Source organism: Trachypithecus francoisi, unplaced genomic scaffold (assembly GCF_009764315.1).
Source record: "Trachypithecus francoisi isolate TF-2019V2 unplaced genomic scaffold, Tfra_2.0 Lachesis_group10, whole genome shotgun sequence".
NCBI classification, from domain to species: Eukaryota; Metazoa; Chordata; class Mammalia; order Primates; family Cercopithecidae; genus Trachypithecus; species Trachypithecus francoisi.
In genome coordinates this window covers 93,976,639-94,000,421 of record NW_022681455.1, presented here as the reverse complement: position 1 = coordinate 94,000,421, position 23,783 = coordinate 93,976,639, and the positions used below count along the sequence as shown (strand labels likewise).

General features: G+C 38.2%; 1 protein-coding gene across 5 annotated transcripts in view; it reads left to right on the top strand.

Annotated features, from left to right (window-relative positions):
• RPGRIP1L (RPGRIP1 like) overlaps positions 1 to 17,594 on the top strand; it is a 104,888-nt gene extending 87,294 nt beyond the window's left edge. For 3 of the 5 annotated variants that reach the window (XM_033218417.1, XM_033218415.1, XM_033218416.1), the window contains 3 exons: positions 6,390 to 6,474; positions 11,877 to 12,010; positions 15,307 to 17,594. In XM_033218417.1, the coding sequence (XP_033074308.1) occupies positions 6,390 to 6,474; positions 11,877 to 12,010; positions 15,307 to 15,419 (332 nt within the window). In that variant the 3' untranslated portion in view covers positions 15,420 to 17,594. The remainder of the gene's footprint in view (positions 1 to 6,389; positions 6,475 to 11,876; positions 12,011 to 15,306) is intronic. The other 2 variants (XM_033218418.1, XM_033218419.1) reach the window with 2 other exon arrangements.
• The last annotated feature ends 6,189 nt before the right edge of the window (positions 17,595 to 23,783 follow it).

Genomic DNA, 23,783 nt, shown 5'->3' with positions numbered 1-23,783 from the left:
AAACCATATCAAAATATTATTAATAATGAAAGAACTGTTCAGTCAACTAGTTTTAAGAAAGATACCCCAAGAAAAATGACAAACTCTTTGGCTTTTGTATTATTCTTTGTAAAGGTCAGCAGTAGAATATTTGGTTGGACTGGCAACAAAATTGTTTTTTAGAGATTAATTGTGTATTGAGAAACTTGGCCATGTCAAGGAATAGATGTTTCCATTTGCTTGAAGAGCAATACAGATCTTTCTTTAGATCAAACTGTGATATATGCTCAAATGGCCCAAATTTTGTACATTCTCACATGGTTACCTCTAGATCTGGGGGTCTGGGGCTATTGCCCAGGTTGGAGTGTAGTGGTACCATCTTGGCTTACTGCAACCTCCACTTCCTGGGTTTAAGCAATCCTTTCACCTCAGCCCCCCAAGTAGCTGGGATTAGAGGGACACGCAGTCACACCCAGCTCATTTTTGTATTTTTGGTAGAGACAAGATTTCGCCATGTTGCCGAGGCTGATCTCAAACTCGTGACCTCTAGTGATCCACCTGCCTCAGTTCCCAAAGTGCTGGTATTACAGGTGTGAGCCACCATGCCCATCCTGTTGGTGCATTTTGGTTTGTTTTTTCCCTTTACTGCAGGGTATTTTATTGTCTAATTGGTATGTTAACAGTTACTTATGTTTCTAATGAATTAATCATTTGATAGCAGCAAGAAAACCAGTAATCTGTTAGAAATGAGTTCAGTAAAAGTGTTTACTATACCTTTTTTTGGTTTCTTTTCCTATCTAATGAGATTTGACTGTGTAGAATTTTCAAGATTAATTGAAAATAATTTTAAGGATATTTTTCTGGGAAAATATTTTAAGGATAATTTTAAGGGATATTTAAGGGGAAAGGAATGTACTCCGTGCTTAGAAGCAAACTAATGCTGTTTTATGTCTGTTATATCTGAAAAAATGAGCTCCTAGGTCATCAGCAAATTTGAGAAATAATTAATATTAAGCTTGTTGAATGTTTTATTTTTCATTTAAGTATGACATAATGAAGATGTTTATTTCAAATTATTATATTTGCATCTCCATTTCAGGGGGGATCTCCTTGAGTCTTTGGTTAATAAGTAACTATCTCATGTAATTATTGTAATGATTTACCGTTCACTTGTTACCTGATACAGAAGGTCAATGTAATGTAGACTTAGATCTTCCAAATCTCATTAAATATTAATGAAAGTAATTTTATTTCCAAACTGACTTTTTAATTCAAATGGATAATTTAGAGGACAATTAGTACATGCTATCTCCTGTTTGAACACCATGCAGTAGAGAGGTTAGCTGAACCTAGCAATGATTTTACACTACGTTGTGACCTGAATCTGTGCAAAAGAGACTTGTATGTTCAGGCCCAAATTAAGTACATAAAATGAGAGATGCAGACTAGTGATCCCCTAGATTATTCATAGTTGAATTCAGTCTTTATTAAGAGGTATTAAAACCAGTGTAACCTACACACAAAGAAAATATATATCTCCTGGCTGGGCGTGGTGGTTCACATCTGTAATGCCAGCACTTTGGGAGGCTGAGGTAGGCGGATCAAGAAATTGGGAGTTGGAGACCAGCCTAGCCAACATGGTGAAACCCCGCCTCTACTAATAATACAAAAATTGGCCTGGCACGGTGGCTCACACCTGTAATCCCAGCACTTTGGGAGGCCGAGGCGGGCAGATCACGAGTTTGAGACCAGCCTGTCCAACATGGTGAAACCCTGTCTCTACCAAAAATACAAAACTTAGATGGGCATGGTGGCAGGCGCCTGTAATCCCAGCTACTCAGGAGGCTGAGGCAGGAGAATTGCTTGAACCCAGGAGGCGGAGGTTGCAGTGAGCCAAGGTTGTGCCATTGCACTCCATCCTGAGTGACAGAGAGAGACTCTATCTCAAAAAAAAAAAAAAAAAAAAAAAAATATATATATATATATATATATATACACACACACATATACACACACACACACACACACACACACACACACACACCCATATATATTTAAGGAATACCAACACTGAAAAACTAAAATTGAATTTACTTGCCAGATAGTGGTATCAAGAACAAAACATTTGTATTTTATTGGGCCTGAAAATTTTGCTCAGAGAATGCTGAAAAGGCAAGAAAATAGTTTGGGAAAAAATAAGATTAATGGTAGGTCTGAAGAATGTTGTCTGGGCCGAATAAAACCTACAATGGAATTGACAATGGGAAGAAAAAGATTAATGAAATCATCCAAAGTTTTTATGAGACTTATACCGGTCTGGACCTTTAGCCTCTGAACAGTCTGTCTTTTGGAACAGTCTGTCTTTTGGAACAATTGAAGTTTAATTCAAAAGATGAAGATGATGTAAAACATCAGATTTTATGACTAATAGGAGGAGAAATTTGACAAAGATAAGGATGATAGGGATGATAACTCTTTAATACAAACATTATCTGAGATTCAAGGTTATCAACTCCTTATAATTAAGCCATCTGCATTTCTTCTGCCATATGACATTGATAACAGAATATAGGGATTTATCCAGCTTGCAGAAGTAAAGGATATGTTTTTAATGGTAGATGACTGAAGATCAACTAAAGTATTTGGACTACTAGTTTGTATCCTTTTTGAGACATATGCTTTCAGTAAGTTTATGTCAAAATCATACAAGTCGTAAACAAATATGATTTCTGAGGGGAATGAAAGGTAAATACCTTAACTTTTGGAGAGTTCTGATACTTTTAATAATCACCAGAGTTACTTTTTATAGGATGTATTTCAGGTTTTGAAATTGTAAGTTTTTTTAACCATCTAGGATTTTAGTATACCAGATGAACCATGGTTAGTCATAGAATATCATGACATAATCAGAGGTGGCCAAAGTGTTCCTCTTTCCCACAGTATTCAACCCGAAAGGGTTCACTATCTCCTGATCCCATTTAAAAATTTGGCAAATGAATATTGGGCCAAACAATTGTTCTCAATGTGTAGAACCCTCACCACCAGCAGCAACAGAAGCTGGAAACGTGTTAGAATTGCAAATTCTCAGGCCCTCATCCAGACCTACTGAACCAGAAACTCTGGGAATACAACTCAATAATCTGCATTTTAACAAGCCCTTTAAGGGGTTGTGATACACAATGAAGACTGAGAACCGTTGGGCTAAATAAAGATGCCCATTCTAGGCCTCGTTTGTGGAAGCAGGAGAGCCGTAGTTCCAACTTGGTACACTTTTGGAGAACTAAGCTTATTGTTAAGTAGCTGGAGTATTTTCAAAAAGAATATTTTGAAAGTTTTCTGCCAAGAAATATGATTTGACATACCTAGACAAGGTATATCTAAGCAATATTCCTTTATGAAACAAAAGAAAATGAGGTGACTTCCCTTGATACTGTTATGAAACATTCTCACCCTCTAGCCTTGTGTTAACAAAATGACTAGAGCTTTAACAGGAAAACTTTGGCTGCACATGGAAGAAGGAGAGGTTATGTAGCATGGAGGTTAAGAGAGCAGACTCTTGAGGCTGATATTGCTGGATTCAAATTCTGGCTCTGCCGCATTCTAACTAGGTGGTCTTGGGCAAACTCCTAACCTTCTCTGGATCCATTTAATCATCTGTAAAATGTGGGTCAGATTCTTAACCTACATGATGACAGTAAAAGTATTGAGTGTAGTACCTAGCACATAAATATTACCCAGTAAATAGTGGCAGTTATTTTTATCTTTATTAAGAGAATAGGAAATATAGTATGCTGGCCAACTGGATAAAGCAGAAGCATAGGGAATCCCCAACAACACCACTTTTTAAAACCAATTTCAATGGTAAGAATGTTTTGAAAAGAAAAATTAGGCCAGTCATGGTGGCTTAGACCTGTAATTCCAGCACTTTGGGAAGCCAAGACTGTAAGATCACTTGAGGCCAGGAGTTCAAGATCAGCCTGGGCAACATAGGGAGACTCCATCTCTACAAAAAATAAAAATTAGGTGGGCATGGTGGTGTGCACCTGTAGTCCCAGCTACCGTGGGGAGGCTAAGAGCTAAGGTGGGAGGATCAGTTGAGCCCAGGAGTTCGAGGCTGCGGTGAGCTATGATCACACCACTGCACTCCAGCCTGGGTAACAGAGCAAGACCTCCATCTCTAAGGAAAAAAAAAAAGTAAATTTAGAATGACCCATATGGTCTAGCAATTTCACTTCTGGGTATATACCAAAAAGAATTGAAATCAAGAACTCAGATACCTGTATGCCCATGTTTAGAGCAGCATTATCCATAATAGTCAAAGGTAGAAACAATCCAGATGTCTGTCACAGGATAAGTGGATAAACAAAATGTGGTATATACATATGATGAAATATTATACAGCCTTAAGAAGAAATGAAATTTGACATATGCTACAAGATGTATGAACCCTGAGAACACCAAAGCTAAATGAAATAAACCAGACACAAAAGGACAAATACTGTATGATTCCACTTACATGACATACCTCGGGTAGTCAGATTCATACACACAAAAAGTGGTTACCACGGGCTGGGAGGAGGGAAGAATGGAAAATTATTGATTAATGAGTGTAGAGTTTTGGTTTGGGAAGATGAAGAAGTTCTGGAAATGGATAATGGTGACGGTTGTATCACAATGTGTAGGTACTTAATGCCACTAAACTGAATACTTAATTGTTAATTTAAGATGGTAAATTTTATGTTATGCATATTTTGCCACAATAAAAAAAGTTTTAAGCCATTGAAATTTATCAAATCTGTTCTAGGTTTAATTGGAAGACCCTTTATTTGAATGCTGGCATTTGAAATTCAGTCTTTTTTTTTTTAACCACTGAGATTACCCTTGTCTTCAAAGAAGCCAGTATGACATAAAAGCTTTACAACTCTGAAGTCAAAAACAATATGGTGTACCATATCTTGAATTGGTAATTAACAGCCAAAAAAAAAAAAAATCCCATTTGGAAAAAAAGTTCCCCTTTAGCATTGTGTAACTAGCAGCTTCTAAAAAACAAAGTACTATCTTCCAGTGATCTGTTAGCATGACTTTTTGGCATTGAGAAATAAAACAAAATACTCTGAACCTTTGAATCTGTATTGATTTCTATAAACTTCGGTAACCTATATAACTAGCCACATTTACTAATATGATATCATGCAAAGAGCAGTAAGCTAGGAGCTCATGTTTGACTTTGGCTATCCAGAGTTGATTATTAACTTGGTTATTATGTCTTGGATGATTCTTCTCTGACACCACTAACCCACCCCTATACCTGTACCTTTATGTCTCTCCCACTATGTGCCTACTCAGTGCCTTTGGCCCTCAGTTAATATTTGCTCAACTGAGCCAAACAAATGAGTTGATAGCATCATAATTTGGAATTGAACTAAAATTGTTCAGGGAAACATTTTCAACATAAAAGATGTTTGTTCCTGGCACAGCCTAAGGAGAAATGGCTTTAGAATTATCATGATATCTTTCACCCTTTGTGTGCTTTTGACCAGGGATAATCTCTAAGTTGAGATCTGGTCACAGGGGAGCCTTTACATCCAAAATGGCATATGAAAAAGAAATGCCTTCAGAAGCTAATGCATGGCTGAAAGGCTGCCGAACTGAGAAAAAATAATCAGGAGGAAAATTGTAGTGTTCGCACATTGAGATGCCATTTTCCCAAAGTGCAGACGCTTACTTACAATGTCAAGAGTTTACCATCTTCTTTCTGTTGAGACTTGAGGTCAGTTATCTAATCTCATGCTTCAGCCAAGTGAAGTCTGGCCACATTCCTCGAAGCCAGCATGTGCCTTTAAAACCAAAAACCTCACACCCTAAAAAGCCTTTCTCTCCCTGCACCTTTCTCTCCCTATACCCCTAACCAGCAGGCGTCAGCCTGTGGATTTCCTCAACCCAATACACTAGACGCCTCTTTTATTGCATGTTGTGGCAGGAGAGAAGGATTAAATTACTGAGGCTGTCAGGAAGGACAAGCACTCTGCCATACATTATCATTATCACTTGCTTCTTGGGTGAAAGAAAATGCAGTAAATCCCACAAATACAAAGCAATAAAGACCGTTGGCTTTTACTGTCATGACTGCCAGTGCCATTAACAGGCAGTGACAGTGATGTGGCACTCTTAGATGTTGCTTGTATCTTTTCTGACAGTGTGCACATAAACCTGCCAGTGACATGACATTAGATCACATGACTGTTCAGATTTGATTCTGGTTTCTGGAGCTGTTTTCTTTTCCCAGGCATACAAGTGAGGTGGCATGGCTTGTGTCTTTAAAAACAGGTATTTTTAAAAATACAGAGTGGGACTAATGTAGCCTATTCCTGAGTGACTTCCTTTTTGGAATTTTTTTTCTTTTGGTATAGTGATCTACGTGGATAAAGAAAACAACCAAGCAAAGAGAGACATCTTAAAAGCTATACTACAAAAACAAGAGATGCCTAATAGAAGGTACATTTTGGCAGTCCAAATTATCTAATGGTTTACGTAAAGTAGATCTCTGTAGCAGGATGTGGTTAAAATAAAAGGCACAAGATAAGGAAGCAGAACACTGGGGTTCTGTGACTCACTCTGTGTCCTTGAATGAGTACGGGATCTCTGTAGATCGCTTTCTTCCTAGAAATGTAATGGCCCTTCCTACTATACAAAGTCATTGTAACGATCCTATAGGACTTTGAACACCAAAGACTGGGCAACGTGTATAAAGTATCCTGTTGCCACTCCTGTAGTTGTAAAGACTAACAGGTTGAAAGGTGGGTACACTCTGGAGTCACATGCCTTGGGTGTAAATTCTTGTCTTATTGCTTTCTAGCTGACTGACCTCAGACAAGTTACGTAACCTTCTTGCACCTCTCTCTCTTCAATGTTAAAATGGAGATGATACACCATAGAGGGTTGGTGTGAGGATTAAATGAGATATATATGTAACACAGATAGTATAGTACCTGACACATAGTGCACAGTGAGTGTTAATTGCAATCATTGTGAGTAGTGACATTAATATTATTGTTTGTAATGGCTCATCAGCCTTTCAGACTAATTTGTATCTTACTATCACTGTTTAATAAGCCATCATTTCATTATTATTTTTTGAAGGCATTTTTTTCTAATTTAAATAGGATACCTTGCAATTCTGGTTCAGTAGAGAAAATACATGTATATAATTTTCAGAAGAAAAAAAAACTGATCTTAAAAAGTTAGTGCTTCTGTGTGAGCTTCTGCCGCAGAGTTTGAGGAGTTACCCCTGTGCTGCTTGTTAACCGCAAGCTGGTTTCTCCAGTGCCCCTTGCTGGCCCTCCTCCCTCGGCCTGAGTACACCTTTTCTGTCTCCATTGCCCACTTCTCCTTGCCTTATGACCTACTGATGACACAGCCTATCACTGCCTCAAAAACAGCACTGACTCTGCTGCCTTAGGAGACTCAAGTTCTTTCCTTTCCAGAGGGCCATGTTAAAGACATATTTTTCAAAAGAACTTCCAAACTAGCATTTTATCTTCTGTTTGAAGAAGAGAGACTGGAATTCTTAGCTCTTGGGATCTGATAATATAGCTTTATCACTATTCTTTCACTAGCTCCTGAAATATATCATTTTTTTGGATCTCAGTTTTTATTTCTGAAGGAAAGGTAAAATCCTGTTAAGCCTGAGGCTCTACTTTTTCCAGGATGGTAATCACTCCGGTTTGACTTGCTTCAGCTTCTTTCAGGGCCCCCTTCAAAACCACCAGTCCCCCAGGGTCACCCCAGGTCATGAGTGACAAGGGAATAAACAGCAGTGGCCATGGCATCTGCTTCCCTACGGTCAGCGAGCTGCATCATGGCTGTCTAGGATGGAGCTCAGTTCCCATGGACAAGTCCTGGGCTGCGATTCAGTAGCCTATTCAGTCTTATTTGTCTGCCTCTGTGTTCGCTTTGTTTCTGAAATGTGAGATCATATTGTAACATATTGAGAGACAATTTTTTTTTACCACAAAAGTGTTTATTTTAAAAATTTAAAAGCAAGTTCTGCTTTCATGTTAGACCTGCCTTTCCTCAGAGGACCCACTTATTTGTACCAGAATAGATTAAGAAATTTTAAAAGGCCAGGTGCGGTGGCTCATACCTCTAATTCTAGCACTTTGGGAAGCCAAGGCAAAAGGATCCCTGGCACCCAGAAGTTAGAGACTGGCCTGAGCAACATAGTGAGACCCCCTATCTCTACTAAAAATAATTTTAAAAAATAGCCAGGCATAGTGGCATGCACCTGTAGTCCCAGCTACTGTGAAGGTTGAGCAGGAAGGACCGCTTGAGCCCAGGAGTTCGAGCTTGCAGTGAGCAATGGTTGCGCCACAGTACTCCAGGCTGGGTGACAGAACAAGACCCTGTCTCAAAGAGAAAAGTCCACAGTAACTGTAATGACTCCCACTCTCCCATGATTGTTTCTGTCAACACCCACCAAAGAAACAAATGTTCATGTCATTTTTTAGAAAGATAGAGAGGTGTTGCAGGTGCCAAGTGACTGGCGCAGGGCTTCCAACCATGGATGAGTATTTGAGTGCTGGCCATGCACTCCTCGAACCACCATGGGAGAGGATGGCCCCATTTACTGCTCTCCCTCAACAGTATCATTTTCCTAAGGGAAATAGGCATTTACATGTATGTTTTTCCACAGCCAAAAGCCAATTGTTATTCCAGCAAATGTTCTCACCTTTTTTAAATACTCAGACGTCACATTATTTAAAGTAGCTCCTAGTTTATGAGAATTCACTTTCTCAGACAGCAACCCTGTTGAATATTGGTGATAACCTACAAAGCGACGGTTGGAGAAGTTTGACGTATCTTCCCCGACATGTCTAAAGTTATAGACATTGTATAATATATATAGTACCTTTGCATGCCACCCCATGCTGTATCTGCAAATATACATGTGTCACTTTAAAAGGGAGGTAATATATATTGAAATGTGCCTTCAAACAGTATTTATTTGATGTCATAGTTTAACACTGACTTAAGATCCCTTTTTGGTTTCAGTTTTTTCTTGTTAACAGTGTTCTGTTGAACAGATCCACCCCTGAGGAAGACAGACTATGATAATAAATAGACAGATAAACTACTTACATTTGCAGTAAGACTAAGAGAAAACCAAACAAGTTAAATGCCAAAATAGAAAATAACAGTGAAAGCTGAATCAAATTCAGTGAATCCTCAGCATTGAATCTGAGGAGGTGACATGTAAGCTGGTTCATGAAGGATGGGAGGACTCAGTCAAGTCACAAAAAGCTTAGAGAATATCGTTTCGGGCAGAGGGAACTCCAGGCATGAAGGAGTATAGAGAGATGTGTTCCAGGACCAAGCAGAGGTGGTTAACAAGTCTGGTCTCACTGAGAAGTAGAGTGGCAGGAGAAAGAGGTGGGAAGAGGAGGCAGAAGTAGCTCAGGTAGCACTTCCTGTGTTTCCTTCCACCTGAGTGCTTGACATCTGCTCCCTGTGTTGATCCAGGTCCTCAGACTAGACTGTAAGCATTCTTCCAGACATGGAACAAAGTTTTGCCTTTTTGTTTTGGCAGTGTTGGAAGTAAGATGTAAGATTCTATGTGTGTCTTTTCGTTATTTTTTAAAAATTAGTTTTAATTCTTAAATGATTTTAGTGTACTTTTCCTCCCTTTTCAGCTTAACTTTCTGGTTTCTTAATTTTGTTTTTGACATCTTATTTTTCTCTATATAGAATTTAAAGCCAGAAATATTGCATTTTTAAATTTCTAGTTCTTTCTCTGGCATTTAGAAGGCTTTCTTTTGCCACAGAATTCTCATATATCCAGTGGAGGTAATTGTCTGCATTTGTGAAGTGATACAGACATGATCCTTAGATATGAGACACTGTATGAAGATAACACTTAACATTATTATTACAGTCTGCATAGCCTCAGTCTTTTCTGTAAGTCTTGTGTTATAATATGTGCATTATATATTACTTTTAATTCCTCCTCTTCCAAGCAGTTTTAATTCTTCCTCTTTTCCTAATTCATTTTAGGAAAACTTATTTCATCATCATTCATCTTACTTAATTGAATGATATAGTCAATGTATAATTTGGGAATCAAACTAAAATTTCAATTGAAACAAGCTTTTCCAATACCACGTTTTTCTTTCCCCTTAGAAATGTAGAAGCATAAGCAGCTCTATCTGTATTTAAAATACTACTAAAAAAAGAGCAAACATTTACTCAGTGCTTACTGTGTTCCAGGCAACAGTTCACTTGTATCATCTCATTTAATCCTCACAAGAGCCCTGTAAGATAGGTATAATTATCTCCATTCCAATGGTAAGGAAACGAGATGAGAGAGGTTAAGTAATTTGTCTAAGGTCACACAGCTAAGCAGTAGGAAAGCAGGAATTTGAGCCCAGAATGGATGCCCTTAACCACTCCATCTTAATCCCTCTGTCTTATACATGTTATAAAAATTCCTTTGTACCACATTGAAGGCCAAGATATGTACTCTTTATAATTATTTTATGAGTAGGCATTAACTTTGATTTTTACCTAAAGAATTTCTGTTTTCTAATAAAAACTTATTGCAGGCTGGGTGCGGTGACTCACACCTGTAATCCCATTACTTTGGGAGGCCAAGGTGGGCAGATCACCTGAAATCAGGAGTTGGAGACCAGCCTGGCCAACATATAGTGAAACTTCATCTCTACTAAAAATACAAAAACTAGCTGGATGTCGTGGTGGGCACCTGTAATCCCAGCTACTAGGGAGGCTGAGGCAGGAGAATCGCTTGAACCCAAGAGGCAGAGGTTGCAGTGAGCCGAGATTGCATCATTGCACTCCAACCTGGGTGACAAAGTGAGACTCTGTCTCAAAAAAAACACAAAAAACAAAAAAATTCTTGTTGCTAGCTAAAAACAGAGACTTAGGAAAGGAATTCAATATAGAATACTTACTTTCAGCAAGTTGGTTAAATGTATTGTCACGTTTACCTATAAGCGTTTGGAAAGGATTTTATTTGTGTTTTTCAAGGCATGATTTCTCAGAGATGTAGATTTTTATGTTTCTTATTTTGTTTCTGATTTGGGATGGATACACTTTGAAAAGTTTAAAATGGTAAAGTTTACAAGCATCTATGGTTTAAGCTATGCTGCCAAGACATATCAAAAGAGTACTTAACTGTAAATTCCTGTCATTTGGTCAATCCAAGTGCATTTGGCCTCCACAAAAGCCACTAATTCAAATCAGTTCCATCAGAACCCTACAATTATATGTCTTAAAGTAAAATAAAACTTGGATGCTATGATTGTAAGTTGGAGATTGCTGAAGTAATACAAACATTTGATATAACTGTTGGGCAGAGTTACAACATTTATCTAACATGATTCAAATGTTACCCTGGGAGCATGATCTCTGCGTTTTGTAGAATACATACAGTTTTGTTAAAGTCCTTAGTAGCAACTCCAGAGTTGTGTGTTTCTATAGGAAATGTTACGTTTCTATGGAAAATGCTGACCATTGAACTTCCATGGTCTTTATTCACTTCATCCTTTTAGCCTTAAAAGTAGAGGTGTCAAAATACAATCAGATAGTATGTAATAGAGTGAACATCTGGTTCTTCTCTTTGCCTAGTAATTTTCTCAGATTATAGAGATAAATGTTAATCAGTGCTTAGAAAGTGGATTAGTGTTCATTTGAAGGTTGGGTGTTTTATAACAATTCTAATAGTTCCTATAATAACTTATCTAACCTAGTGTACCTTTCTTTGTATTGGGATAATTGGAAACTTTAACATTTTATACCTAGTGATAACACCCCATTTGGGAGTTTTGTCTTGTGGTGATTTCTTCTCACTTGGTGATGACTTTCTCTGATCTCTGCCTTACCAGCATTCGCTTCACTGTGGTCAGTGACCCTCCAGAGGATGAGCAGGACCTGGAGTGTGAGGACATTGGCGTGGCTCACATTGACCTTGCCAACATGTTTCAGGAAGGGAGGGACCTCATTGAGCAAAACATCGATGGTATGGGTGAAAATGTTACTCAGTTTGTGCAACCAACAGTTGCTGAACTCCAAACTCTTTATTGAAACCTTCTTTTTGCTGGCTCCAAGTTGAGTCACACGTTACTTGAATCCTTTACAACTCAAGTTGACGCCTTGTTGAAGCTGAGGTGTCTTCCAACATCCTTTTCCTGCCTTCCCCACCTGCTTTCCTTTGAATGATCAGAAATTGTAAAATAATTAATTTAGCTTCACAAGGAATTATTCATTTTTTAGTATTGGGTGAAGGTATGAGAAAAAGTTGGCCATTGTTTGTTTGTTTGTTTGTTTTCTGAGACAGAGTTGTGTACCCAAGTTGGAGTACAATCTTGGCTCACTGCAGCCTCAACTTCCTAGACTCAAGCAGTTCTCCCACCTCAGCCTCCCAGGTACCTGGGACTACCTGCGTGCATCACCACGCCCAGCTAAATTTTTTGGTATTTTTTATAGAGACAGGGTTTCATCATGTTGCCCAGGCTGGTCTTGAACTCCTTGGTTCAAGTGATCTGCCCACCTAAGCCTCCCAAAATGCCAGGACTACAGGCGTGAGCCACTAAGCCTGGCCAGATGTTTTTCCAAGGTTGTTTATGGAAGCCACATTTCAGTTAAGACTTAACCTTAAGCATGTTATTCTGTTAATGTTTATGGAAGCCTTATTTCTACTAAGGTACTTAACCTTAAGCGTGTTATTCTGAGTGATCCTGATAGTGTCTTTCTCAAGGCTTCTCTTTAATTCAGTGTTGCAATGTAGTGATACAGTCACAACAAGGAAGTAGTTTTGATCCCTTACTTCCCACCAGGATTTTGTGAGGAGTAATGACATTTGATCTGTTCCTGACAAATGTGCTGTCCTGGATTTTTACCTCACTAGTTGTGATTCCCAACAATGCTTAATTTCTATTCTCTATTCTTCTGTTTCTAGAACATGCTAAATTGTTTTATTAATCAGACTTTTTAAAATCATAATCAGAGATGGCCTAGGCTTTATGTAGTAAATAGAGAAATAAAGCTGATTCCTAGTCCCATTTGTTGAGTTAGCAGAGCCATCTCTGGAAAAATGTGCACGACTTGTTTACATATTCACTTGTGCATTCAGCAAACACTGAAGTGAGCACCTCTTAAGTGCCAGGCATTCTGCTTATGCTGTAGCTCAGCCCTGGTTCATTGTCAAGCTGCTTGTCCTAGGTGGGTGTCAAGTGCTCAAAAGTCAGGCTCAAGCCAAGTAATTAACCAAAGTAGACCAAATAACCAAATTAGAAACTTCTTCTGGGAAATCTTTATAAACTGTGCATTTCTAACCACGTGGCAGTTGGTCCCAACTTTGGCACAGAGAAAAAGATGAGAGGATTGAAATATTAACCTGAACCCTATTAAAGACTACCAGGACCAAGAAAGTCTGACAAAAATACCACAATTATCTCTACTTTATATTCTTGGTATTTTTTCCAGACAGTTGTTTAGCAACCCATCTTCTTCTGTGAGATCACATATGACCCACTGATCTGACATGGCCAGCTATTGTGGCCATGTTTTGGGAAAGAGCCAGAAGATTAGGCATAGGTGAGGTTGGGATTTTACGGCTTTGTTCTGTGGCAAGCATAGAAGTGAGAAGTCCCAAAGCAGAGATGACAGCTCCAGAGAATGAGCTGGGGACCACTCGTGCCATTTTGACTTCACCAATGCTCAGTTTCTGCACCTAACTCTTTATGTATCAAGTTGTAAGGCTTTCTAACAAATTTTCTTGGAATTAAAAAAAACACACACATACATTAAAGTTCAAGGAAAACCACAAGGAATTATAAACTGGAAACTAAGCCAGTGTGGTAGCTCACACCTGTAATCCCTACACTTTGGGAGACCAAGGCAGGTGGATTGCTTGAGCTCAGGAGTTTTAAGACCAACCTGGGCAACATGGCGAAACCCCATCTCTACAAAAAAATGTAAAAGTTAGCTGGGCATGATGGCGCCCAACTGTAGTCCCAGTTACTCAGGAGGCTAAGGTGGGTGGTTGGCTTGACCCCTGGAGGCAGAGGTTTCAGTGATCTGAGATCACACCACTGTACTTCAGCCTGGGTGACAGAGCCAGACACTGTTAAAAAAAAAAAAAAAAAAAAAAAAAACACAGGAAACTATATAAAGACTCATAAGTGATAAGTGTTATCAAACTTAGAAAGTCCAGGTTTTCGGCCTTGAGTCACTAGACACTATCGTTGTCCACAAGGGATGGAGTCTCAGGGGTTGAATCAGCATCCCATCTGGCTCCCACCACTGAGCCCAGAGAATGCCCTTGGCTCCAGTCCAATAGTCCACCTTCTGGGCTGGGTGCAGTGGCTCAGGTCTCTAATCCTAACACTTGGGGAGGCCACAGTGTGGGGATCACTTGAGCCCAAGTCTACCTTTGGGACACCTCTAAAAGGAGTGGCCCCTCTTCCAAGAAAATCCCACGTATACTCAAACCCACAGACCTTAAGATTCTTGGGTCTGCCATTTTAATCTTTTCTAATTCCACATAAAATCTGTTTTAAATGGAATGTTTTCCTGAAAAAGATAAATAACTAATTCAAGCTATGATCATGTAACATCTATACAACGGTTTGCCATTCTGAAACACTGTATAGATTATCATAAATTCCCTTTAGACCTTCTGCTTACTAGCTAAAAATTCTTTTTTTTTTTTTTTTTTTTTTTGAGAAGGAGTCTCACTCTTGTCACCTAGGCTGGAGTGCAGTGGCATGATCTCAGCTCACCGCAACCCCCACCGCCTGGGTTCAAGCAGTTCTCCTGCCTCAGCCTCCTGAGTAGCTGGGACTACAGGCATGCGCCACCATGCCCGGCTATTTTTTTTTTTTTTTTTGGTAGAGACGGGGTTTCTCCATGTTGGTCAGGCTAGTCTCAAACTCCCAACCTCAAGTGATCCCCCCACTTCGGCCTCCCAAAGTGCTGGGATTACAGGCATGAGCTACCACACCCAGCCACTAGCTTAAAAATTCTGATTGCATGTGAGGGTCATTATCTTAGAGGCTTTTACTAGGTAAACTTCAGAATTAACTCGTTAGTTTTAGCTCCACGAGCAATATGTACAGGTCCATGCAGTACGTCTCAAATGCTCATCTCCATGCACACGTGACAAGGTTTATTCTTTAAATACCCAAGATGCCAGTGAACTTTGGACTTCTGTAGAACTATTTTCATCTTTTCAACTACTGTTTCTGTCTGCGAGCCTTTCCAAAGAAAAATCTATTGAACAACATTAACACTTTCCTGCTCTTTTCTCCCTAGTTTTTGATGCACGAGCAGATGATAAAAGTATTGGCAAGCTCAGGATAACAGTCGAAGCTCTCCATGCCCTCCGGTCTGTCTACGAGCAATACAGAGATGACTTGGAGACTTGAAAGCAACTGCTCCAGAAGCATCTCCTACTCCTGAGTAAATGCTCACATGAAAGCTCCTACATGAGATTTTTGTAATTACTCTGGTGTATATAATCTATAATTCATGGGAAGCTGGGAGTGGGGAGACGTGGGTTTGAAGTGTTGAAGTTTTGTATACTTTTTCATTTGTTTATTTCTCTACTCCCTCTTTCTCATAACTGCCAACCCTCAGGACTTAAGTTCTCCATAATGGGCAGTACCTTCTCAATAATGTATACCTACGTGATAGCATGAGAAAGTCTATTTGCATTTGCAACATTTTCTTAGGAAGAACTGAAATGTAATTCCCATTTTTATTTTTAATAAGCAAAAGCATAAATCTTAGAAAACCTGTGAAAAAGAAGTACTTTTATGTTATCCCTAATTGTCCCACTAAATGGAATGCCTATGATTAGCCTCATTAAGAGTTTTATACTGTGAAGATTTTATTAGAAGCAATATATGAAAATTACTTGGATTAATGTGTTAATCTTCCTCTTTAAAATGCTAATATCCATTTTATGCACATTAAAGCTCAGTATGCATTTTCTTTGATGCATGCAGTTTCTATCAATTAAATATAAAGAATGAAACTTAGCACCAACTTATTCAATGACTGCAAGTTTTTTGTTTTTCTTTTGTAAAAGTTCATTCTATTTGTATTATTTTCATGTATTTGTAATGGTGATATGGGATCCAAGGCTGTATATATAAAAAGGAGATAGGTATATAGATAGACGTGAAATTTACACGTTGAAAACAGCATATGACATAGAAAGAAATTATGAAAAGTATAACTCAAATTCTGATATGCTTAGTTAGACGTGAAAGGAGTATCTTTTTATCATTATTTAAATTTACATCAAGCCAGTACAGTGCCGAGGTGTATCTGGGTAACCAGATCCTCGAAAAGCAGCTCCAAAAGTTAATTTTCTAGCTTTTACCCAATCTCACTGAAGGATTTAATTGATATTTTTAATGGAGCTGTGAATCAATGCTGCAAAGGAATTGTCTCTAGAGGTCTAGGATATAATGTATTTCATTTTTTAATTTACTTTTTTATTTGTCATTTTCTTCAAAGGATTTTTATAGGCTGTGGGTTTTCACTGTTTGCAAACAGGCTATGTTCCTTCTTAAGCATATGTAAAGTATTCAGGGAGATAAGTAATTTATTAAAATCTACCTAATTTGCCGTGATATATTAAATCTCTGCTTCAGTGATCACAGACCATTTCATTTAGAGAATTAGGCATTCCCTCTTTGTGTGATTAAAGCTCTGGAAAATGAGTTCTTTGCTCCTATTTGTGAACATTCAAAGCCTGCTAATGGCAAGAAGATGGAATAGATTATGAGACAATTCATTACAGTTCAATAGAAAAAAAAAGCAGCTATAATGCAAAAATGCAAGTATGAATATCTGCATATAGTTTGAACCATCTGTGCTCTAATGGCTTCAATAATGACTCTCGTCTTTAGGAGGCTTTGAAATGACATCCGTACAATATTAATTTGTTGATGTACATTGTGGGACCAGTAGAGTATGATCTGACCACAGAAATCTATAAATTCTGTCTATACCACTGGGCCTGTCTGTCCTGGGGCCTGCCATCTCCAAGAAGAATCTTGCTCTCATCCAACTCGGCAAATCTTCATAATAACTCATTCCTCTGGAACCTTCTAGAGACCACAAACATCTGCAGACTAAACCTCTCCAATCCTAGTAAACAACCACATGTTTGTTGTCACTTAGGCTGGCTCTGAGCTCATTTTTTTGGCCCCTCTTTCTAGCTTTCTTTGGCTTTATGCAGTTACAGTGTCATTAAGGCCCATAATATTCCCTGCAGTAATTTAAAACAGCCAGATTATACCCTGGGATTAACGGAGTGGTTTTTGAGACATTTATTGTGGTATTCTCCTAGGAGGTTTGTATTATTGTTGTAAAATGTTATATCCCAAACTGAATAACCCTTCTGCAGGGAGAAGAACCAGATTGCACTGACTTCTTAGGTTCATTAAGTGGAAAAGAAAAGTGTTTCTTAGAAAACTTCTGGGACCCAGTCACCTGTACTGAATGCATATCTTAGACAAGATTAGAGAAGCAGCCATGTTTCTGTCACATTGTTTACTGTCATATTAAAGATTTCTAGTTTTAAAATATTCAGTTTCAAACTATTGCGAATTTTCACAACACTCATTTTCGTAGCTAAGTGCTGCTGACACATTTTGAAGTGGCGAGGTAGTATTAAATGCTGTCGTGTGGATACTTCAGTTGGGTTTTATAGTCTGTTTGAGAATTGTGTTTGTTTTATCTTGTGGTAACCTGAGGCCATTGAAAAGCTTACCACCTTTTGGGTTAAAGAGCAGTGGTTTTCTCTTGGTGAGCCAAACTGGATCCATTGAAGAGGGCTTGGCGTCAGGGGCCACCAGCAGTGGCCTTACCACACAGATACCAGCTTAAGGTGTTGCTGGTGTGAATGTACAGTTCTTGGTGTAACTGGACCAGTGCACTCAGCACTTTTTTGGGCTGTAATGCTTTTAGTTTGGAAATATAAATAGAGATGTGATGTGGTATGTGGGAGAGTGTATTTTACATGTTTTTTTGCCTACTGTAGTAGAAATGTCAAATTCCCAGCCACTGTCATGAAAAGCAGTTGACAAAAATAAGTTTTATGGTTTACAGTGTGGTTTACGTAAAGAACATTTCTCTTCACTCTAGTTTCAACATGTTTTCTAAATTATCATGGTTTACTGCCATTTAACTTAAATTAGTTTTTTTTAAGAATACATAGAGAATATGTTTAATCAAATAAAGAAAGGCCACATTGAAATTCTGCTGTTCCTGCCATTTATTCGTTACCACAAAACACAAATAATTTCTATGTGTTATGAAGACGTGTGGGCAGAGAAGTGGTCATGTGATTGGAGAGGTTTTGCGTGCACTCATGTTCCCACAACAAAACATAAATTATTTTAGTAATCTGACATCAAGAGCTGTGAAAATGAAAACCAGTTCTTACACATGTTCTAACAAGAATCTGATTAACATTTTTGTGGATATGGAAAATATTTTTTTTTTAGTCAAACCGGCACTATTGCTGAATGCAGAATGATTTCCTTATGCACTAGATAGAAAAATGTGAATCATGTCTGTGAACAAATATGAAAATAAAATGTCATCTTTGTGTAGGACAAAACAACCAAGAGAGAGCTTTTGGGATAAAAAATTATCGAGTGATTGACAATATCAGGATGATAATTCATCCCCAACGATCAGAGTACATTTTAATAAGTCACTCATGCCTGAAGGCCTCTGACTACCTTAACAAAGAAAAACTAAATCCGTGATTTATTAGAGATTGGGCAACATGCCTAATTAAATCCATGAATGGGAGCAAACACAGATTTACATCCCCTTTGTTCAGAACAAAAACAACCTCCAGGTCAACCAGAAATAGAAAATATCAAAGCAAGAGAAACAAGTGTTTTGAAAACTAAAAATATAGAATTAGAAAACATCTCCTCATCCTAATCTCTTTTATCTTACAAGGTAGAATTTTCACTTCCATTTCAAAGTGCCACCAGTGGACTGCACCTTCCAGCCTGACCGCCTGGAAAATTGGGCCCATATTACTGGTATTCTTATACCTTTTGTTCTTGCCCTTTCATTTTCCATATGACATTCGCTAATATATCAAGTTATGTTTTTCCTTCGGGCTTTTGGAAGTGCAATCTGGTACTCTTAGACTTCGATCATGACCTCTTTTCTGAGGTAGATGCTGTTTAACTTTTCTGCTTTTTGTCTCTTCTCATTCTATTGAGATTCACTTTTGTCATCCCTAAAACAGCATTACCTCTTTCTTCACTGCGCACCATTTTTCTTTTTAAATAAAATTTAACGTCTTGATTTTTATATCCCTACTATCTAATTTGTTCACATCTATATTCAACTGAACATCTCCTCCCATCTGTCTGTTCTCCTACTTATTTTTAGCTAGTCAAATCACATTTTTTTCCTTCCCCTTTGCTGTTTTTTTCCTTTCTCTTTACTGTTTCTTTTCTTGGTAAGACAGCCACTTCTTGAGATACCGGCATCTGTGACAGCTCCAGTGGCCTTCCCAAAACGTTCCTTTGTGTTAAGATTTGTCTTAATTTAACATGACAGGGGCACTCTTAGCCATTATGAAACTGAGGAAACAGCAAGCTAATTTTTGTATCTTTGCTTCTTGTACCTTTTTATAGTGAAGTGAAAAAAGAGGCTGGAACTCAGAAAGCTCTCAGGAATCACTGGTAAGGAACTGAAGCATAAGGAAGTTTTTTAAAAATTCAAGGATATATGTCATTAAAATGCCGCTTGATTTGGTGCAAATGTTGTTTTGTCATAGGTAAACATGTCATCATTAACGACAATGAAAATAAAAGAATTTTTTACATATTTTTTAATTTTGTTCATCAGGTTGGTGGAAAAAAAAGAGAAATTTTAGAAGAAAATGTAAGACACTGTACATACAACCTAAGGTTGGGAAGACTTTACTAACAAAGAGAGGAAAGACAGCTATAAAGCAAAGGCATATTGACTATGTAAAGATTAAGACAGGGTAACAATTTTAATATCAGACAAAATAGAGCTCAAGGTCAAAAAAGACAACAAAGAAGGATATTCTATGCTGTTAGAGGGAAGAACAAGTTAAAGATATATGGATGTAAACTTATGTAACACCAAACAGTATAGCCTCAAAATACATGAAGCAACAACTGACAGAACTATGGAAAAATACTATGGCTGCATCCATTTTAGTAATAGCTTTTCACTGTCAGTGGCAGATCAAAAATGTAAGAAAAAGTCTAGATTTGCTTAATGTGATTGCTAAAATTAATATAGGATGCACATGGAACATGGAAAGAAAAAATCAACTATGTATTTAGCCATAGAGGAAGTCTCAATTTCCAAAGAATTGAAATCTTACAATATATATTTCTCTAAGCAAAATGCAACAAAATTAGAAATCAATAGCAAAAGGATAGCTAAAACAATCCTACCTAAAAGGTAAAAATATTTGTGTTTTATATTTTTAGTTGACAAAAATTATATGTATTTATGGAGGTATTATTACTATTCTGGGTCCTAATAGTACAAGAAATAACCCTTTCCTACAACATAACTAGGAGACAAAATTCTACACGCATTATGTGTAAGTGGGGGATATACACATCAGCTCAGAAGCCCACACCAGATGGAGAGGCAAGATAAGGATTGAGCATAAGAGGAGAGTGTGGCAGCATTCTAGTGATGGCAGAACGCAAATAATATCAACTAAGGTTCCCACAGAAGGAGAAGGGCCACTCTGAGTAGGGAAATCCTGAGAACTGATCTGAGGGCTGGTGGACCAGAGCATTAGCTACAGGGGAAGTAAAAGGAAGGGGATTGAAAGATAGATTAGGACCAGAGGTGGCAGCTTTGGAAAGGTACTTCTGGAAGAGAAAGGGAGCATTTTAGAAGGTGAATCTATCTCTAGAGACATGGTAGTGAAATGAAAGAAGGAACCACCAGAAACTGTGGGCCCCAGTGCGACAAGATAATATCATTAAGTGGTATCAATATCAATAAAAGGCCATTTATTAAGGAAATGGCCCCTAGGCAGAGCAATCCAACAAGAGAAAGAAAGGGCATCCAAATTGGTCAAGAGAAAGTCAGACTTACTATTTGTTGATGATATGATCATAGGCCTAGAAAACCCTAAAGATTCCTCCAAAAAGTTACTGGAATTGATAAATTAATTCAGCAAGTTTTAGGATACAAAATTAATGTGTACAAATCAGTAGCTCTGCTATACACGAACAGCAACCAAGCTGAGAATCCAATCAAGAACTCAACCCCTTTTACAATAGCTAAAAAAATAGATAAAATACTTAGGAGTACACCTAACCAAGGAAGTGAAAGACCTCTACAAGGAAAACTACAAAACACTGGTGAAAGAAATCATAGACAACACAAAGTAATGGAAACACATCCCGTGCTCAAGGATAGGCAGAATCAATATTGTGAAAATGACCATACTGCTAAAAGCAATCTACAAATTCAAAGCAGTTCCCATCAAAACATCACCATCATTCTTCACAGAAGTAGAAAGAACAATCCTAAAATTCATATAGAACCAAAAAAGAACCCACATAGCCAAAGCAAGACTAAGCAAAAAGAACAAATCTGGAAGCATCATATTACCTGACTTCAAACTATAAGGCCATAGTCACCAAAACAGCATGGTACTTGTATAAAAATAGGCATATAGACCAGTGGAAAAGAATAGAGAACCCAGAAATGAAGCCAAATACAGCCAACTGATCTTCGACAACGCAAACAAAAACAAAGTGGGGAAAGGACACTACTCAACAAATGATGCTGAGATAATTGGCAAAACACAGAAGAATTAAACTGGATCTTCATCTCTCACCTTATACAAATACCAACTCAAGATGGATCAAAGACTTGAAGACCCGAAACCATAAAGACTCTAGAAGATAACATTGGGAAAAATCCTTCTAGACATTGACTTAGGCAAAGACTTCATGACCAAGAACCCAAAAGCAAACGTAACAAAAACAAAGATAAATAGGTGAGAGTTAAACTAAAGAGCTTTTGCATGGCAAAAGGAACAGTCAGCATAGTAAACAGACAACCTCCAGAGTGGGAGAAAATCTTAGCAATGTATGTATCTGACAAAGGATCTATACATCTATCCAGAATCTACAAGGAACTCAAATCAGCAAGAAAAAAACAATCCCATCAAAAAGTGGGCTAATGACATGAATAGACAATTCTCAAAAGAAGATATACAAATGGCCAACAAACCTATGAAAAAAATCTCAACATCACTAATAATCAGGGAAATGCAAATCAAAACCACAATGCAATACCACCTTTCTCCTACAAGAATGGCCATGATCAAAAAATAATAGCTGTTGCTGTGGATGTGGTGGGAAAAGGAACACTTTTAAACTGCAGGTGGGAATGTAAACTAATACAACCACTACGGAAAACAGTGTGGAGAATCCTTAAAAGAACTAAAAATAGAACTACCATTTGATCCAGCAGTTGCACTACTGGGTATCCACCGAGAGAAAAAGAACGCATTATAGGAAAAAGATACTTGCACATGCACAATTCACAAGATAGTAGCACAATTCACAATTGTGAAAATATGGAACCAGCCCAAATGCCCATCAATTAATGAGTGGATAAAGAAATTGTGTGTGTGTACACACACACACACACCATGGAATACTATTTAGCCATAAACAGGAACGAAATAATGGCATTCACAGCAACCTGGATGGAATTAGAGACCATTATTTTAACTGAAGTAACTCAGGAATGGAAAACCAAACATTGTATGTTCTCACTTATAAGTGGAAGCTAAGCTATGAGGATGCAAAGGCATAAGAATGATACATAAGAATGATACTTTGGGGACTCAGGAGAAAGGGTGTGTGTTAGTTATCACACTGCTCTGAAGAAATACTTGAGACTGAGTAATTTATAAAGGAAAGAGATTTAATAGAATCACAGTTCCTCATGGCTGGGGAGGCCTCAGGAAACTTACAATCATGGCGGAAGGGAAAGCAAACATGTTCTTCTTCACATGGCAGCAAGAAATAGAAGTATAGAATGAAGAGGGGAAAGCCCCTTATAAAACCATCAGATTCCATGAGACTTACTCATTATCACAAGAACAGCATGGAGTAACAGTCTGCGTGGTCTGATCACCCCTTACAAGGTCCCTCCCTCAACACATGGGGATTACAATTCGGATTACAACTAAAGATGAGATTTGGGTGAGGACACAAACTTATTCAAGTTTGCGAACTTATTCAAGTAAGCAAACACCACTTGTTCCCCATAAACCTATTGAAAAAAAGTAAATAAATAATAAAATAAATACAATTTTTTATTAAAGGAAGTGGCCCTTCACTAACAATAGCAGAGGACATTGTTGAGCTAGGAAACTTGTAAGCCTCTTGGCCGGGCATGGTGGCTCACGCCTGTAATCCCAGCATTTTGGGAAGCCAAGGCAGGTGGATCACCTGAGGTCAGGAGTTCAAGACCAGCTTGGCCAACATGGTGAAACCCTGTCTCCACTAAAAATACAAAAAATTAGTTGGGTGTGGTGGTAGGCACCCGTAATCCCAGCTACTTGGGACACTGAGGCAGGAGAATTGCTTGAATCTAGGAGGTGGAGGTTGCAGTGAGCTGAGATCATGTCATTGCACTCCAGCCTGGGCAACACAGCAAGACTCTGTCAAAAAAAGAAAGAAAGAAACTTGTAAGCCACCCAAATCCTTCCATCACCC